At 46.1% G+C, this 17,919-nt stretch overlaps 1 protein-coding gene across 1 annotated transcript in view; it reads right to left on the bottom strand.

The window, feature by feature from the left end:
* LOC144827848 (C-type lectin domain family 2 member B-like) overlaps positions 1–17,919 on the bottom strand; it is a 71,161-nt gene that overhangs the window by 39,549 nt on the left and 13,693 nt on the right. The window contains exons 2-3 of the mRNA XM_078686012.1: positions 12,369–12,408; positions 10,952–11,183 (exon numbers count right to left, since the gene is read on the bottom strand). Of these exons, the coding sequence (XP_078542138.1) occupies positions 10,952–11,183; positions 12,369–12,408 (272 nt within the window). The remainder of the gene's footprint in view (positions 1–10,951; positions 11,184–12,368; positions 12,409–17,919) is intronic.

The raw sequence follows: 17,919 nt of genomic DNA, 5'->3' as shown, positions 1-17,919 counted from the left end.
GCTCGTAGTGAGGGCATCGATCTTGTTATCAATCTTTTTGATACTGGAGCGAACATCTAACAGTATCGTATATAGGTCTTCCTCTTTGCTCTCCCCCATGTCCCTAGTGCCATGATCTGTGTCTGGATCGGAGCTGGCCTCCATGGTGCGCGGTCTGGCGTTTATTTGCGAATGGGAGCTTTGATTGTTGGGGTCTGTCTTCCTCATTGCGCCTGCTGTCCCACCTGAGCACGCGGTAACTTATATATGCAGTCAAATTTCCACTCCATTGGTTTTTAGCTAGGTGCACTAGTTTGAGGACTGTTAGCAGGTTACCAGAAGTCAGCTCTGCACAATTTCAAATGTATGTAGTATGGCTGATATTTTTCGGCAGAGTGGAGCACAGGGAGCAGCTGCAACTCAGAGTATGCAACAGTTGGGGGGTCTCACCCAAGTGGTCTCAGAGGAGGAGGGTCCGCACCCCCACACATGAGCTAACCGCTGACCATGCGTGGAGGATCGCAGAAGCTGGCCTGCAGCCCCATTAACGTGCACAGGAGGCCCTATAAACAGAAATTGCCCAGTAGAGGGGGCTGCACTGAGCGCCACAGAGCACGAGCTCACACGCGCCCTCTGTCTGCCTGGTCCCAACGCCACAGTGTGGAGAGCCCAACACATCAGGCAGGCTAGCTTGAATCCAGTGGCAAACTGAGCTAGGGACCAACGTCTGGGCATACTCTGTCAAATGACCTGAAAAACTACCGACCCATCTCTCTCCTCCCTATTGCGGCCAAAGTCACAGAGAGACTTGTGAACGCCCAGCTGACCGCCTTCATCGACGAGAACTCCATCCTAGACGCCTCCCAGTCTGGATTCTGCAGCAACCACAGCACCGAGACCGCCTCCTCAACGCCACTGAAGACATCGCATGCTACTCGACCAGGGACACACTGCGGCCCTCATCCTTCTAGACCTCTCCGTAGCCTTCACCACCGCCTCCCATTGCACGCTCGCAGCCAGACTTCAAGACACAGGGATACAAGAAGCTGCCCTCGACTGGATCCAATCCTTTCTCTCCAGCAGAACCCAGAGGATCAGACTCCCTCCCTTCCTCTCGGAACCCACCGATATCAACTGTGGAGTACCCCGAGGATCATCGCTCAGCCCCATGCCCTTCAACATCTACAATGCCCCCCTCGCCGCCATCGTTAGACAGCATGGGCTCAGCATTGTATCTTACGCTGACGACACCCAGCTCATCCTCACTGGCTCCCCGTCTAGAAGAGGGTCACCTTCAAACTCCTCACCCATGACTACAAATCCCTCAACAACATCAGACCCAAATACCTCAATGAGAGAGTTTCCTTCCACGTACTCAAGAGGAACCTCCACTCTGCCGACCTCGCCCTGGCAGAGGTCTCACGCATCTGGAGAAACAGAACTGGCGGGAGAGCCTTCTCCTACATCACAGCCAAGACCTGGAACGAGGTCCCTATGAACATCAGACGCTCCTTGACCCTGCACACGTTCCGGAAGTACCTCAAGACCTGGCTTTTCAACTGATCCGGACCTGCTCCCCTCACCCCAGCACCTTGAGAATCTCACGGGTGAGTAGCGCACTTTATAAACCCCTGATTGATTGATTGATATGCTCTTCTAACATCCCTCAGACCGATGAGCTAAACAATCCTAAAGGAGGTAAAGCCTTGCAAAAGCCAGATGTGACGACACCTTCCCAACCCAACAATCATGCTTTCCATGCCTTTTCTGCCCTGACGCTAGATCACGTTACAAATTTGTTTAGGCAAATCAAGTCTGGTTCACCACTGGAACCTTAACCGCCCAGAGCTATCCAATTGGGAGCAAGCATAGTTTCTGAACACCTCCTAGGAGTTTTTAATCTTATGCTTCGATCAGGCTACTTTCCCAAAAACTGGAAAGTCACGTCAAATCTCCCTCTTTTAAAAAAGGCTAACCTGGACACAGACAGTCCCAGCAACTACAGACCAATATCTTGACTCTCCTTTCCAGCAAAACTGATAGAGAAAGCCATTCTTTCTCTATATTCAGGAACACGATCTACTGGATTCCTCTCAGTATGGCTTCAGAGGTCAACACAGTACGGAGACTGCTCTTATTACAACCTCAGAGTATGTCAGAGCCACCTTAGACCAAGGTGGGAATGTTGTCTTAATTCTACTTGAACTCTCAGCAGCGTTTGATTCCGTAAACCATCAACATTTGATCTGTTGGCTGCTGGAGATTGGTGTAGGAGGTGCTGCACTCAAACTTCTCAGCTCGTTCCTCTCGGAAAGAACACAGTTCGTGGAATGTAACGGCCACAGATCCACTCTGTTCACCCTTCCCTGTGGGGTTCCACAAGGGTCTTCATTGAGCCCTACTCTTTTTTATTTGTATGTTACACCTCTGGCTATGATAATCAAAGGCCTAGGCTTTTCAGTCTCCTACGCTGAGAACACACAGATTGTGGTGTCAGTCATGGAAAACATCGACAACACAGCCAGCTGTTTCCATGACTGCATGTTGCAGTTCGGGACTTGAATGTCCACAAATTGTTTGAAACTAAACTCCGACAAAACGCTTTTGTTTGGCAATAATTCATCATTCTGGGGCCTCAGCTGGTGGTCTCAGGAATTGGGTCCAATTCCCACTCCTATGCAAAAGGTGAAAAATCTGTGCATTTAATTTGATGGAAATCTTTATTTTTGTGGGACATGCTAATGCTATTACTTCATCCTGCTTTTACATCCTTAAATCACTCAGGAAGAATTTCCTGTGCATCCCTCTGAACCTGGGGAAAGCTGTGATTACCACCTTAGTCTTTTCCAAAATTGACTATTGCAATTGACTCTTCCTGACGGCCCACAAGAAAGCATTAGACAGACTGCAACTGTTCCAGAATGCGGCAGCTAGGCTGCTGTTAGAGATCCCAAAATATCAGTTGGTATAAAAGTTTCTTCCCTCACTTCACTGGCTCCCGGTTAAGAAAAGCATTATGTTCAAAGCCTTATGCTTAGCCTTCAAAACTCTCCACTCAAAAGGACCTGCCTCCATTAGGCAACTCCTCCATCGCTATATCCTGAGCAGAAACTTAAGTTCGGCCTCCCAGGCAAAACTGGCTGTCCTGAAGTTCAGAAGGATCACTTGGGGAGGAAAGAGTTTTGCAGTCACCACTGCTAAACTATGGAACACCATGTCACACACACTAAAAATCTCAAGTAATCTGCACTTTTTTCGTAAAACACTAAAAACCTGGCTTTTCAATAACTAGATCCAACCGACCTCTGTACTTGGCAGCTTTCCACTATCTGGGACTGCCACACAGTTTTTTTCCTCCAATCATGAAGCTTCAGTGCCTAGACACCCGCAGGTATTAGTGCGCTATAGAAATTATATTTACATTACATTTCATTTCATGGACAGAGTGCTGAAAATTTTCAGACACTCACTTTTGAGAAGTAAGGGAAGAGGTGTGGGCTTGAGGCCAGGGAGACTGACATAGAAACTCAAATCCAAAAACGCCGAGGAGACCTTACCCGAGGAGACCCTACCTGGGACGTTGCTGCTGATCTCCCTTCTGCATTCACCTCTACGACTTGCTGTTTGCCGCTTTGGGATCTTGCTGACTGTGCCTGGGGCAGAGGAAACATCGTACCAGGGGCGGTGCGCTGCAGGGACTCCATTTCCCAGGAGTCCCTGCCTGACCTGGGTCATCTGGTCTGCGCCCCCTGGTAGCCCCGCCCCCCGGACGGCACAAACCTACAAATCTCTCAGCACTTCCTGAAACAGGCGGGAAACTCAACGCCGAGGAGACCTTACCCGAGGAGACCCTACCTGGGACGTTGCTGCTGATCTCCCTTCTGCATTCACCTCTACGACTTGCAGCACCCGCTTTGCGGGTGCCGCTGCGCGGCTTGCTGTTTGCCGCTTTGGGATCTTGCTGACTGTGCCTGGGGCAGAGGAAACATCGTACCAGGGGCGGTGCGCTGCAGGGACTCCATTTCCCAGGAGTCCCAGCCTGACCTGGGTCATCTGGTCTGCGCCCCCTGGTAGCCCCGCCCCCCGGACGGCACAAACCTACAAATCTCTCAGCACTTCCTGAAACAGGCGGGAAACGTAAATCCAAAAACGCCGAGGAGACCTTACCCGAGGAGACCCTACCTGGGACGTTGCTGCTGATCTCCCTTCTGCATTCACCTCTACGACTTGCTGTTTGCCGCTTTGGGATCTTGCTGACTGTGCCTGGGGCAGAGGAAACATCGTACCAGGGGCGGTGCGCTGCAGGGACTCCATTTCCCAGGAGTCCCTGCCTGACCTGGGTCATCTGGTCTGCGTCCCCTGGTAGCCCCGCCCTCAGGTCGCCCTAGCAAACAATCATAAAGGTTCCAACCACACGCTGCGCGGGAGCGCGCGGGAGTGCCCGGGGCGAAGCCCGGGCAAAGGGCGGGCCCTCTACGGCCCTCAGCGGCCAGAAGAGGCTGGGCTGGGGCACCCCCCTTACTCTCTTCAACTACCGAGTGTAAAAGGTCAGGATCCATTATTGTATTAAGACTCTCTATCCCTTGTGTACTCTGACTTTACCCTTGTGATTTAATACAGTATGAGGAAGGGTTTGAAAACCGGAAGAATGCCTATTCTACGATCTAAAACTAGACAAAAGGAACCTACCCCTCAATCAGTCCCCACCCTCACTGCAATCGACATTATGTTACAACAGACTATAGGGGTAGTATCTTCCGCTATTGCTAATACAGAAAGGAGGTTATCTTTGCCACCGACAATATGTGTGCCCGACTCCCAGGAGGTAGCAGCTGATCCCTTGGCTCTATCTAAAGATGCTACTGATGAACTGGACTTAAGCCTTGGAGTCACTGCCTCGTTTGCCGATCTTCCGTGTGGCCAGTCTCTCACTGAGCATTTAGGGGGTTCACAAAACACCCCGCTCGACTTAAGTCCCACAAGGGAAGGTGGAATGACAAGTAACACACTGTCAGGAAAAGGGAGTATAGGTCCTATAAATAGCGAACTTAAGACCAAGAAAAAGCCCAAAAATAATACACGGAACCACAATTTAGTGACTCCCGCTCCTAATTCCGCACCAGGCATACCGTGTTGGGTAGAAAACATGGTAGCTGACCTTAAATTAGATCTCGAAGCCACGATTATTGCTCACATTAAGCCTTTAATGTCTAAAATCGACAGACTGACATCACTAATTAACACCAAAGGGATTGGCTCTAGCAAATCAAGCGGAAATGTGGCCACAGTATCTCATGGAAATTCGAAAGGGGTGACATTGGGAGAAAGTACTAGTAAACCGTTAAAAGATGTTCCCACCAAACCCAAACTGCTTCCAGCAACTACAGGAGCAGCTACTCAACACTCGACTCAAACTGGGGCAAAAGCTGTTCCTACTCCTTCAGCGCCTAACACTACTGGCCCTATTCCGGTGATCCAACAGGATTTAGCTACTAGAAAACCGCCTAACCAATCAACAAAGGTTGCCCAAAGCATTAGTAAAAATGCAACATTAGCCCCTTCTCCAAATAAAAATCAAGAGCCAAAGACAAGATCGGCTCGTTTTAAGACAATCAATTTGCCACCGGAAGCTTCACCCTTTGTGGTTGTATTAGAGGGTGTACCACCACTAAAGGAGGGAAGAAGGGAATCCTTTGTTGAGCTAAGAAATAAATGTGCACAGTGGCTCCAGCTACATAGACCTTTACCCCAACACATGTCTGGTGAAATACTTGCAGCTAGAAGAGGAAAGTGGGTTGGAAGAAACACTAAAACTATATCAGGGGACGTTATAACTGTTAATTTTAGGGACACAGAGGTAGTAAACTACATATGTAATGCACCCAGTAGTGGACCTAATACCCAAATCCACCCATTCCCTCTTTCTTATTTCTACCCTGTGGCACCAAGACAACAATTTCCGAGATTCAGCTTCCCAACAAATAGGGCCTATACACATGCTCCCCATCATACTTATCACCATTGGCAGACACCTTGGCAGGGCCCCCCTGTAGTTGACCCCTTCTTATCTCAGTTTGCACATTGGAATAGATTCTGTGCCCTTGACGAGGTAGATTGACTCTCTCTCAAGGAAACTAGCGGCCCACATTTGGACTTGGACTTGAATCGGGGCGAGGAGGAGCGCGCGCCGATTGTATCACAATCTGCGTGCTCTAATCCTCCAACCATGACAGTCTCTAGTACAATCCAGCTAACACCTTCTATGATGGTAAGTGAGTGCCTGGAACCCCAAAGCTTCATTGATACTAATAAAAACAACGGTAAACCCGCCAAGGATTCTATAAAAATCCTTAGTTGGAACCTCGCAGGCATCCATAGGAAATTGGGCCTGCCCGAATGGAACGATTTGGTTGAGGCACACAAAATCTGCCTGTTCCAGGAGACCTGGAGTATTGAACCGCTCCATCGGGTCGGATTTGTAACCCATTTTGTGCCTGCTGAGAAAACCACGCACAGGAAGGGACGTCCCTCGGGGGGTCTTCTTATCTGGGTAAGCATTTCTCTTAACTGCTGTATAACATCTAAGCAGGTCAATAGTCCAGATATATTAGGAATCCTATTGACTAATCCTAGTGGGGGGCCTATCCCTTGTCCTATATAATATCTATGCCAGAGGTACAAAAAATGTGTGTATCTCTTTGGTGATATCTGACCTCGAAGCACAACTCAGAGATCGTGCTGAAGCTGACCATACTCTAGTAGCAGGTGACTTTAATTGCACCTATGAGCCACTCCCTATGGAGGACATCCCAGATTTAGGTGAGGATGATAGTAGATGGGGTATCCCAACACTCAATATCCCCCCGATAAAAAGATGGTCCCGTAGCGCCATACAGCTAAATGCACTGACGCTAGAGTTTGGTTTAAGAGCTACGAACGGTCGCACAATTTCAGATCGCCTGGGCGCTCCCGCATTCAACAGAGTTGATCATACCTCAAGGATTGATTATATTCTGTTGGACTTAAAACTTTGGAGATTGGTACAAGATATGGTAGTTATACCTACTGTGGAGAGCGACCACAATTCGCTTTCCCTATCTTTAACGAATCCTTGGCTTGGTAATGCATTTATAGCCTTTCCTAATTGCCCATATAAAACCATTGTTTCTTCCTGCGGAAGACGTCTAAAGTGGAATAAAATTGCTACTGATGTTGCCAAACTCTCCACTATAGACGAATTACTTATGGCCTCACAAATAGAATTAGATAATACTAATTCAGCTTTGCTAGCTGAAAAGGCAACATCTATATTTGAAGCAGCTGTTAAGTCCATAGGTGAAGTTTTCTGGGCAAGGAGCTCTGCAGGGAGGAATCTGTCCTACCATAAACCCAGGGGAAAGCATGATTGGTATACACCAGCATGCAGACGGGCAAAGTCTCTCCTAATAGAGGCCGTTAAAAGCAAATCTCAATCCCTGATTCAGATAGCCAGGAAAGAGCATAAGAGAACACTGGCACATGCAAAAAAGATTGGGAAGAGGAGTACTGGCGTACTCTTAAAGAAGCTAGTTTTAAAAAAGACCCAAAATGTTTCTGGGATACAATTAGAGCCAGAAACAGGCCAGATAGTGATCTTATAACATGCAATATTCCAAGCCAGGCGTGGGTTAACCACTTTTCAAAGTTATATACCCGCCAAGATGATTACACTACCATTGATGCCCCCAATGATGCTGAAGGGAAGGAAGTGGCCTTAACTACGATTCAATTGGACTCGGGCATTTGCCCCGAAGAAGTTGACTTCACAATAAAAGAAGTGGAGTATGCTATAAGTACCATCATGCCTCAAAAAGCTGCCGGCCTGAACGGCATTCCTGGTGACCTATTGAGATTAGACATCCCGAAGTGGGGGAAATTCATTCACTGCTTACTTGTTGCCATCTGCAGGGGTGCTCCGATCCCCTCATCTTGGAAAGGGGCGGAGGTGGTCCCTATTTTTAAAAAAGGTGCCAGAGAAGACCCGTCCAACTATAGACCTATTAGTCTGCTAGACATTAGTCAAAAAGTAGTCGGCACGGTTCTACTGGTCAGAATACTGGACTAGATAGACGAAAATAAAATCCTTTCGGACTACCAGGCAGGTTTTAGAGTGGGTACTGGCCCAATTGAACAAGCTTTTAGGCTGATGATGGTGTATTGGAAGGTCGTGGTTATAGGCAAAGGCAGTCTTTATCTCGCGTTTATCGATTTAAAGACTGCCTTTGACCTTGTACCAAGGGAGACTCTGTGGAGAGTTTTGGCCGACATGGGGTTGCCACAATATATACTTTCATTACTTGTCAGGCTTCATGAAAACAGTTTTGCTCAGATAAGGTGGGGTTCAGGAGGGGGAAAAACTAGCAGTATCCCGGTCGAGAGAGGGGTCCGCCAGGGATGTGTTCTAGCTCCCACCCTTTTTTCCCTTTATATCAACGGGGTGGTTGAGCACCTTAGGGAACATCCTTCAGACGAACCATCCCTGGCTGGAGAACGTATACCTACCCTTCTCTTCGCGGATGATACGCTCTTAATATCGAAAACCCCAATAGGCCTTCAAAGGCTCCTGAACAATTTCCAATCTTTTTGTTCTGAACGGGGCCTGGTAATTAATACGGGTAAAACGAAATATCTTGTTTTGAATCCCCCAAAAAAGCCAGTACGCTCCCCTACTTTGAATGCAGAACCATTGGAGAGGGTAGAAGTATTTGACTACCTTGGCATTCGCTTATCCCACAAAATGCAATGGACCCCACATCTTGATAAAATGCTATTAACCCACGAGAGGATAACAGGAGCCCCTTTGAAAGAACAGCGCTCCTGTATAATTAGACCGATAGCTGCTGTCCTCGAAATTTACACAGCCAAAGGGGTTAGTTCTGCTCTTTATGGGGCGGAGCGATGGGGTTCATCCGTTACTAACGACTTGCCAAGATCTGAGAGGAAGTTTTGTAGGGCGATCATGTCACTCCCACAGGGCACTCCTATGGTCCCACTAATGTTGGATCTAGGATGTCGCCCTATTGACGATTTAGCAAAACTTCGGCCACTTTTATTGTGGGCACGCCTGTGGCGAGTGCAGGAACTTGGCAAATATGCGCAAGGTCTCTCAGAAATTATGTCACTACCAGGGTGGCATAAAATTAAATGGCTGAGCGACATGAAAACCTTGCTACTCAACTTGGGTCTAAACGAAGCGTGGGCAAACAGATCTTCTCCCCCAAAGGCAACCCTCAAGAAACTTTACTGGAATTGGATTGCGCTACAACGGAATACTAATGTTTCCTTGGGCAGACTCACTGAAGATTTTCTGAAGTTTAAGGACCTACCAATACGGGAACTATACCTAGATGTTATTGAAAAACCTTTTGATAGGGCCCTTAATTTTAAATTAAGAGCAGGAACTCTCCCTTTGTATGCTTTTTCATCACGGTGGAAACTGCCTGCACAAACTACAGAGTTCTGCCCAGTATGCTTAGATAGACCAGAGACAGTGGCGCATTTCATGTTTGAATGTGGAGAGTATACCTTACCCAGGAAGATATGGCTCAAACATTTATGCCGCCAGCTGGGCACTAGGCGTTATGCGGAGGCAATACGCATACTAATGTCTGATAGTCGCACTACTTATGCTTGTGCTCTCGCTAAATTTTTATCATGGGCTTGGTCCATTAGATCCAAAAGGCTTAAATCAATTGTTTAATTCTTTCTTAAATAACCTATGAAATGATCTTTTTTAAAATATTGAAATCTTTTTTTAAACTGTTTGCACATAAATTCCTTGTACTTTGTTTATTTTGTCTTTTTAAATGCTCCTATGAATTTTATGTGAAGCTTTTATGATAATTTTTATCGAAATAAAGCCTTTTTGACTTGACTTGACTTGACTGACATAGAATGCTGGGGTTCACGGTTCGATCCCTGGCACCGGCGGCAGGTCAGCCCACCACCATGTGACTCTGGGCAATAGCTCGCTCATTCTTCCCGATGGCCCCCAGCGCCGGGATGCCTCCGGTTAGCTGTGTACTTTAGAAATACTGGATTTACATTTACATTAAACAGAGCGGTGCCCTCTTACCTCAGTTAGTTGTTCTGTTTGCCTGCTATGCATGCTTGATTCGATACAAAATAGGGTTGACCCAACAGTACTGGGACCTGGGTATTCAATGTAGCAAAAGGGAAGGGTCCCAGTCTATATAGTTTACAAAACAGCAATTATTCAACAATCGTGTACATATAACTCATAACACAACTGTAGTGAGTGATGTTGTTTATTCACATCCTCACTTGTATAACCTCATGTATATATGCTCTATACAGATTAAGGTTGTGCCCAAAGTGAGGCGAAAAGGAAGAGGGAAGGGAAGTGGTAAGTGTTTGTGAGGAATTGGGGTTGTGTAGATCAGTTTCAAAAGGCAACTGTGATCACATAAAACATTTATTTTTGACACTTGTGAACACCCACAGCGGCACCAATTGAACAGCCCTGTCACGCAAAGTGCTCAGTGTAAAGGTGCGATATTTACAAGGACAGGAAAAGTCACGCAAGATGGCTTTTCCTTTCCTTATAAATATGGGGCAGCAAAGTGCACTGGCGGTGCGTCAATGAAAGTGACACACCAGCGGTGCAAAGGGCTTGCAAATAAGTCCCAAAACACTTTTATAGATACTCAGCAGTTATGCAAGCTTACAGGCTTTAAACCTTCCTCTTGAAGAAATGGGGATACGAAAAGGGAATCTCCAGCAGGAGGGACACCAAATTGTTTATAAAAGAAGTAAATGGGTCTCAATTGCCAGTAGAGGGGCAGGGTGGGGAGCAAGGTGTGAGTAGGTGTGTAGCAAATTGTGACTGCCTCGGGTGCCAAGCATCCCTGCATGACTCTATATGAAGGATACATGATCCTACATGTGTTATCCGTGTGTTTCTTGTCCTTACCAGCTCCTCTTGAGTGTCGAAGACAGCGAGGGACCCGTTGTGTGAGGAGCAGAACCTCTGGCTCTCGTCCCAGTCCCCTTCCTTTTCATACATCGTGGAGAAGTAATAACATCTGTTTCCGCTGTGGAGCCAGTCCATGGGGCAGGGCTCTAAGCGAGGAGGCACTGCAGCATCTTGTGAGGAACAGTGCCCTAAAAGCAGAAATGTTTTAAGTATCAGCAGCAGTAAGAGACAAACCCATGAAATGAAATGATGGACAATGAACAACAGTGTGAATCAGCCATACATGCAGTGCTGTGAGTGGCCTGTGGCAAGCAGACCTTGTGTGTTGTGCACGGCTTCTACATGAGAATAGATAAATGTGTTCCAGTTTTTCATTGCTGTGACTGCGAAGCTGTACAGCACCCATTCAGTATAATATACAGGACTGGATACAGCAGAGGAATGGCAGCTGGTGGTCCACTGCCTGTCACAGACCTACACAGACCTGAGGAACAATGATTCCTGCATCCTAGGGGTCTCCCAAAACCTGAGGGGAGACGGAAATAGACCCAGCTTAAGCATGGGGTAGGTGGGTCCAGCGACTGCGAGACATAATAGCTCTACCAGTATTGACACGTTTCTGCTGTGACAGAGCCGCCTGTAGCTTATTTGGTGACAACAGGGATTGAAAGCCATACAGACGTGGGATTGAGGGATATAAGATGTTTTTACATATGTGGGAAGGGGAGGGGAAGGGAATACCTGAGAAACACCGGAGGGGAGAGGACATCTGTAATCCTGGAAAGGACTGAGAAAGGGCTTGAGAAATCCTGCTGATGACAGGTGAAGATGGGAGGACATCAGGGGCTGTGTTATCGAAAGTGCTGAGGGAGCACATCAAGTGCATGAGCTTGTTTTTTCACTCACTGTGACACTCTGCTATTATAGAAGAGACAACCCTCACTTGTGTAGTCCTCTCTGTATTACAGATTGCGTCAGTGCACGTGCAGCACTGATTCAAACTCATATGGGCAGTTCCTCATTTGCATTGCGCCATGACTCTTTGCAAAAGAGATTGTGAGGAGACGCCGGGTGATAAGTACAAAGGAAAGTGGATCCCTTACCGCCCTGATGAAAGTGAAGACGGCAATTCCCCCATCCTTTTAAAAGCTTTCTTCCCCGCCTCGGCTTGCACAATAACCACGCCTCTTTTCCCCGCCCCACGGTACGCCGGACACAACCATAAACGATTCTCCCAGGAGGCCGGCCCCATCGAACGGGCCAATCGGGAACGTCGCAGGAAGGTCAAGGGATGCAGAAAAAGCCGGAAGAAAACACAGTCGGCCCGCTCGCTGAACCTGGACCTGCAACGCTAGGAGGAGTCGCCGACCTCACAACGGACACCGTCAACATCACCAAGGACCCTGCAGAAGGAGCCAAGCACACGGACATCACCCGAGAGGACAAGGAGGAGACTACAGTGGAGGAGCTCAAGGATCCTGACGTTTGGACTGAAGACTGGTGGAGCCCGGGCGACACATACGAGCCGCCACAACTCAGGAGAGTTGTGGCAGACAGGGTACATAGCGGTTGCCATGGGCTCAAAAGGGAGGGAGTGCAGTGTGGGAGGCTGGGAGGCTGGGAGGTTGGGAGGCAGAGAGGGATACCGGGCACTGTTTGGTTTATCTCCTGGCACCTTTCATAAAACTGTTCGGTGTAAGCTCCCTAGCTCTGTCAGCAACTCTAAATGATAAATCACCCCTTTCATAAGGCAACCTCTCCCACACCTCTCCTTCACACTTGATAGCATTCCTATTTACACACAGTGTGGTGACGAACTATCAAAGCCTCATTAAAACAGGGCTAAACAGTCACTGCTGTTCTCTCTTTTTTCGAGTGGCTCGGTACCCCGTGGAAACCCATCCAGGGAGAGAAGATCAGGACTCCTAGGACCACCTGACACAATAACAGAAGAAGACACTTCCAGGAGAACACTGGAACCATCTTTAACCTGTTTCTGCCCAAAGACGATCACCTTTTTAACTACTCCATTCACTAACAACTGTCATAACAACCGAAATCAACCTACACTATTCAACTCATACGGCCTCCTTGCTTCTGTTTCCGAACTTCCATCCGACATTTGGTGTCAGAAATGGGATCGGAGGAAATGGAGGCCGTAGTTATGAAAATGGCAGAGGGTCAAGACCGCCTCGAGAAGATAATGGAACGTTTTTTAGAAACTGCAGAACATGAGAGGGAAGCTCTACACAAGACCCTTACAGGGCAACGACAAACACAGGAAACCACTATAGGAAAACTCGCAGAAGTATTGGGACAACCCCGGGGATACACTGCTCCTCCCTTTGTGGTCGTGCAAAAATATGTGGCTGGAGAAGATCCAGATTTTTTCATGTCCAATTTTGAGAGACTTGCCTGAGCAGCCCTTTGGCCTGAGGATAGGTGGGGACAATACTTAGGACCCCTTCTTTCCGGGGATCTTCCAGACGCCTACCAAGCCGCCAATCCCCTTGGAACCACCCCGTATCCCGAGATAAAAAAATGTATATTAGAACGTATGGGCATCGATGATGAGACATACAAAATGCGACTCCGCCAAATATATACAGTTAGAAATGGACCCTACAATGGAGTTTCAGACAATTCTATCTGAAATCTTGAAAAGAGCCAGTGAACTGGGAAGGATTGATGAACAAACCAAAAGATATTTGACTACAAACCATCCACATAGGCCGTATATATATATGCTGCCTAAGATGCACAAAGACCCGGCAGACCCACCATTTCGACCTATTGTGTCGGGATGTGGGTCATTACATGAACCAGTGGGGAGATATTTAGACCATTTTATGCAACCTTTGGTGCAACAATGGTCGACTTTTGTACAAGACACAACAGACTGTCTGCGGAAATTACAAAGTGTGCCTATTGTAAACAATGAGGAAGTGTGGTTGTGCACGGTTGATGTTTCAGCCTTGTACACCTCAATCCCACATATGGAAGGTTTGGAGGCAGCAGAGTGGATGCTGTTGAGACATGAGTATGAGGAGGGGCACAATATCTTTTTGCTTGAATTATTGCAATTTTGTCTTTACCATGGGTACTTTGAATGGCAGAACTGTTTCTTTTTACAAAAGACGGGTACCTCAATGGGGTTTACCGGGGCACCGACATATGCCAATATGTTTATATCCAAATTTGAAGATGAGCATATACTACAGAACGAAAACTGGAAACGGCATCTAGCACTATACCTCAGGTATATCGATGATATACTAGTTGTATGGAAGGGTCCAGAAGAAAAGTTAAGAGCACAACTCCATGAATTGAATAACTGTCATGCTTTTATCAAATTTACTTACACCATCAGTTCGGAACAAATAAGCTATCTTGACATCTTGATCAAAAGAAAGGGGAATACATTAGTGACAAGTGTATTCAAAAAGCCAACGGACAGAAATAATGCCTTACATTTTGGCAGCTTTCATCCAGAATCACTGAAAAGACACCTACCACTGTCACAATTCATCAGGGCAAGAAGGATTTGTTCAGATGAGAAGCAAGGGTTTGAGACTATCACCAGTATGCGCACAGAGTATCAGACAAGGGGGTATCCAGACAATATCCTTGAACAAGCTGAGATTAGAGCAAAAACCATGCCTAGATCCGCTATGTTGGAAAAAAGAGAAAGGAGCAAAAATAAGAGGGAAGTCTACGTGCTAAAATTTTCCACAGCCACGGCGGCCATAAAAAAATGTGTAAAGAAACGTTGGGAAATCATTGAGCAAGAACCTGACTTTAAACAGGTATTTTTAGACAAACCTCTATTTGCACACTCAAGGTCCAGGAACATTAAGGAATTTCTTAAGGATCGCAAACTTGGAAACTCAGATGTAGGCCAGAAAGGGATGAGGAAGTGTTTAAACTGTGGGCATTGTGGGAATGTATTGGTAGGTAATTCTTTTTCTCACCCTCAAACAGGCAAAAATATTACCCTGAGACACACGTCAGATTGCAACTCGAGTGTTCTAATATATGCAATCAAATGCCCATGTGGTTTGGTCTATGTTGGACGTACTAGCAGGAAGGGGAAGGTTCGGATGACCGAACATAAAAGTATGATACGTACTAAGAACATGAAATCATGTTTGGCTGCACATTGGCAGGAGAAGGGACATTCAATACCACAATTGAAATTTACTGTACTAGAAAGACTGGTGGAACAACCACATGTTGACACAAACAGAATGTTGGCACAAAGAGAAACGTACTGGATTAAGTCCCTTAGGACGCTGACACCCTATGGACTCAATGATAAGATTGAAATGATTTGTTTTCTATAACATTGTAATATGTAGCTGTATTTAATATGCTTGTTTGTACATGTGATTCAGGTGGTATTTATATTCACGCTCACAAAACCTCACGTTTTTTCACGTTTTTTGTCATGAGTATTTTTCACAAATATTGATCTATATAATGATTGGTAGCGAGAGCATGTTCATTTTTAGCATTATGAGTTCAGTTTGATTTTATTTATGCTCCTCCAATTGGAATGCAATAGTTGACTCGCGTTCCATGCGAGTAGTAAATACATGGGGGCCATTTTGGATTAGGTTGTTTACACTGGTAGTCCGTTTTTGATGTTTACAACGGTATGACGTCAGACGCCATATTCCGGCGTCTTTGCACAGGGTTTGGTATAGCGGGAAAGCGGTAGGAGAGACTCACTCGCAGATTAACGCGGAACGTTTACATACAGATTGAGGTAAGATGACGGCAAATCCTGCTAGTTAGAGGCTATTTAACAATGTAAACCGTCTAGATACTAGGGAGTATTCTCCTTGATTGTGTTACAGATTACGAAATCGATTGGATTGAAATATAGCCTGAGTGATTAAATAGCGCCGCAGTGATTTAAAGTTGGGGTCTTCGTGACCAAGTAAGTACCGGCTTGTTTTGATACAACGAGGAAGGAAGTAATACATGCACAGTACTAAGGGCTGCATTTTGTGTTTTTTAGCATAAGAATAGCACGGACCCCGATGGTGGTCAAGCTTTTTGCTTGATTGGTTCAACAAAGGTAGGAGTTTGGTATTTTTAGGTGATACACATGACGATGTTACTTTTGGTTAGTTTTGTAAATTAGTGAGCACAAGGTGGCGGTAACTTTGGGTTGCACAGCTTGTTTCCGGTTTGATTTAGATGGTGATAGGTGAACTTTTGTGAGCATGACTTTTGAATACATATCAGATGTGCAAATCACATGAGGAGATCTTCTGGTTGCTATTTAAGTGCAAAAATTATGAAACCATTGTATGTATGATTGTAAACAGAGCATGTATTGGATATATATATGACATTTTTTTTTTGTTATTTATAGTGCATTCCCCTGACGAAGGTGCATACCGAAATGCATTGGGATATGGCATCATTTGTTGACTCGTGGAGAGTTGTTTGAAGAATATACTATTGTATTCATTGATGAACAAGAAGAATTAAATCATCTCTGAAGAAAAGAAATACGATTATTGTTTCATGAGCATTTACTTTTGAATGGGTTAAGGCTCTTATTTTTGAACAAAAAGACTGTGAATACATTCAGTTTCGAACCCTTGATGAAACAGAGGCTGTTTAATTTGTGATTTAATTTGTGATGTTTATGTTGAATTGAACATATGGATGAATAACACGAAAAACTAATCACGTTATTGTGAACGAGTGCATAGTGCTTCCCATACCACAGGCTTCTGTGGATACTTTTCATTTTTACCAACTTGACTAGGAGCTAGTCAAGATATGGGTCAGCACCAAATATAATGTGTTGAAATAGTTAAATAGTTAAATTGTTAAAAAAAGGAGTGCATATCGCTATACATTGTAGTAAAGAGGGTCAAGACCGCCTCGAGAAGATAATGGAATGTTTTTTAGAAACTGCAGAACATGAGAGGGAAGCTCTACACAAGACCCTTACAGGGCAACGACAAACACAGGAAACCACTATAGGAAAACTCGCAGAAGTATTGGGACAACCCCGGGGATACACTGCTCCTCCCTTTGTGGTCGTGCAAAAATATGTGGCTGGAGAAGATCCAGATTTTTTCATGTCCAATTTTGAGAGACTTGCCTGAGCAGCCCTTTGGCCTGAGGATAGGTGGGGACAATACTTAGGACCCCTTCTTTCCGGGGATCTTCCAGACGCCTACCAAGCCGCCAATCCCCTTGGAACCACCCCGTATCCCGAGATAAAAAAATGTATATTAGAACGTATGGGCATCGATGATGAGACATACAAAATGCGACTCCGCCAAATAAAAGAAGGGCCACAGGAAGATCCCAGGGCTTTGTGCTACCGCATCAAAGATATTGCTGACAGGTGGCTTAAACCCCTAACCTCAACAAAGGAAGCCATACTGCAGAAAATGTATCTGGAACAATTTCTTAGTTCCTTACACCCTCCCATTCAAAGATGGGTAAGACAACATACGGATCTAAATCTGGAAAAGGCAGTAGAAGTAGCCGCCGCCTATTTCCGAGCACAGGAAGTACAAAGGGGAAAAGAAGATAGTAATTGGAAACAACCTATTGGCCATGTGACAAAGAATCCCGACCCCCCCACCTATCACGGAAACTGGAAACTATAACCGTAGTCCCCAACCCGGTATTACCAGTACCTCGGCCCTCCCCTCCTCTTGGGCCTCAGTGTTTTCATTGTGGTATCTTCGGGCATATAGCCCGTGTATGCCCCAAAAAAGAGGAACCCATGGAGATTGGGTATGTGAGAGCTCTCTATTGTCAAACAGAAAGAAACCCTGGCCCCTTTCAAAAGCAGATCGCTATTAATGGAGAACCACGGCAAGCCCTAGTTGATACAGGCAGTCGCCAAACCTTAATAAGACCCCAAGTAATACCAGGTGGCCCTCCCCCTACTACGGGTATTGTCAACATCCAGTGCATCCACGGTG

This window comes from Lissotriton helveticus, chromosome 4_1, assembly GCF_964261635.1.
Source record: "Lissotriton helveticus chromosome 4_1, aLisHel1.1, whole genome shotgun sequence".
In the NCBI taxonomy this organism is placed as follows: domain Eukaryota; kingdom Metazoa; phylum Chordata; class Amphibia; order Caudata; family Salamandridae; genus Lissotriton; species Lissotriton helveticus.
This window is presented reverse-complemented; position numbering and strand designations above follow the sequence as displayed.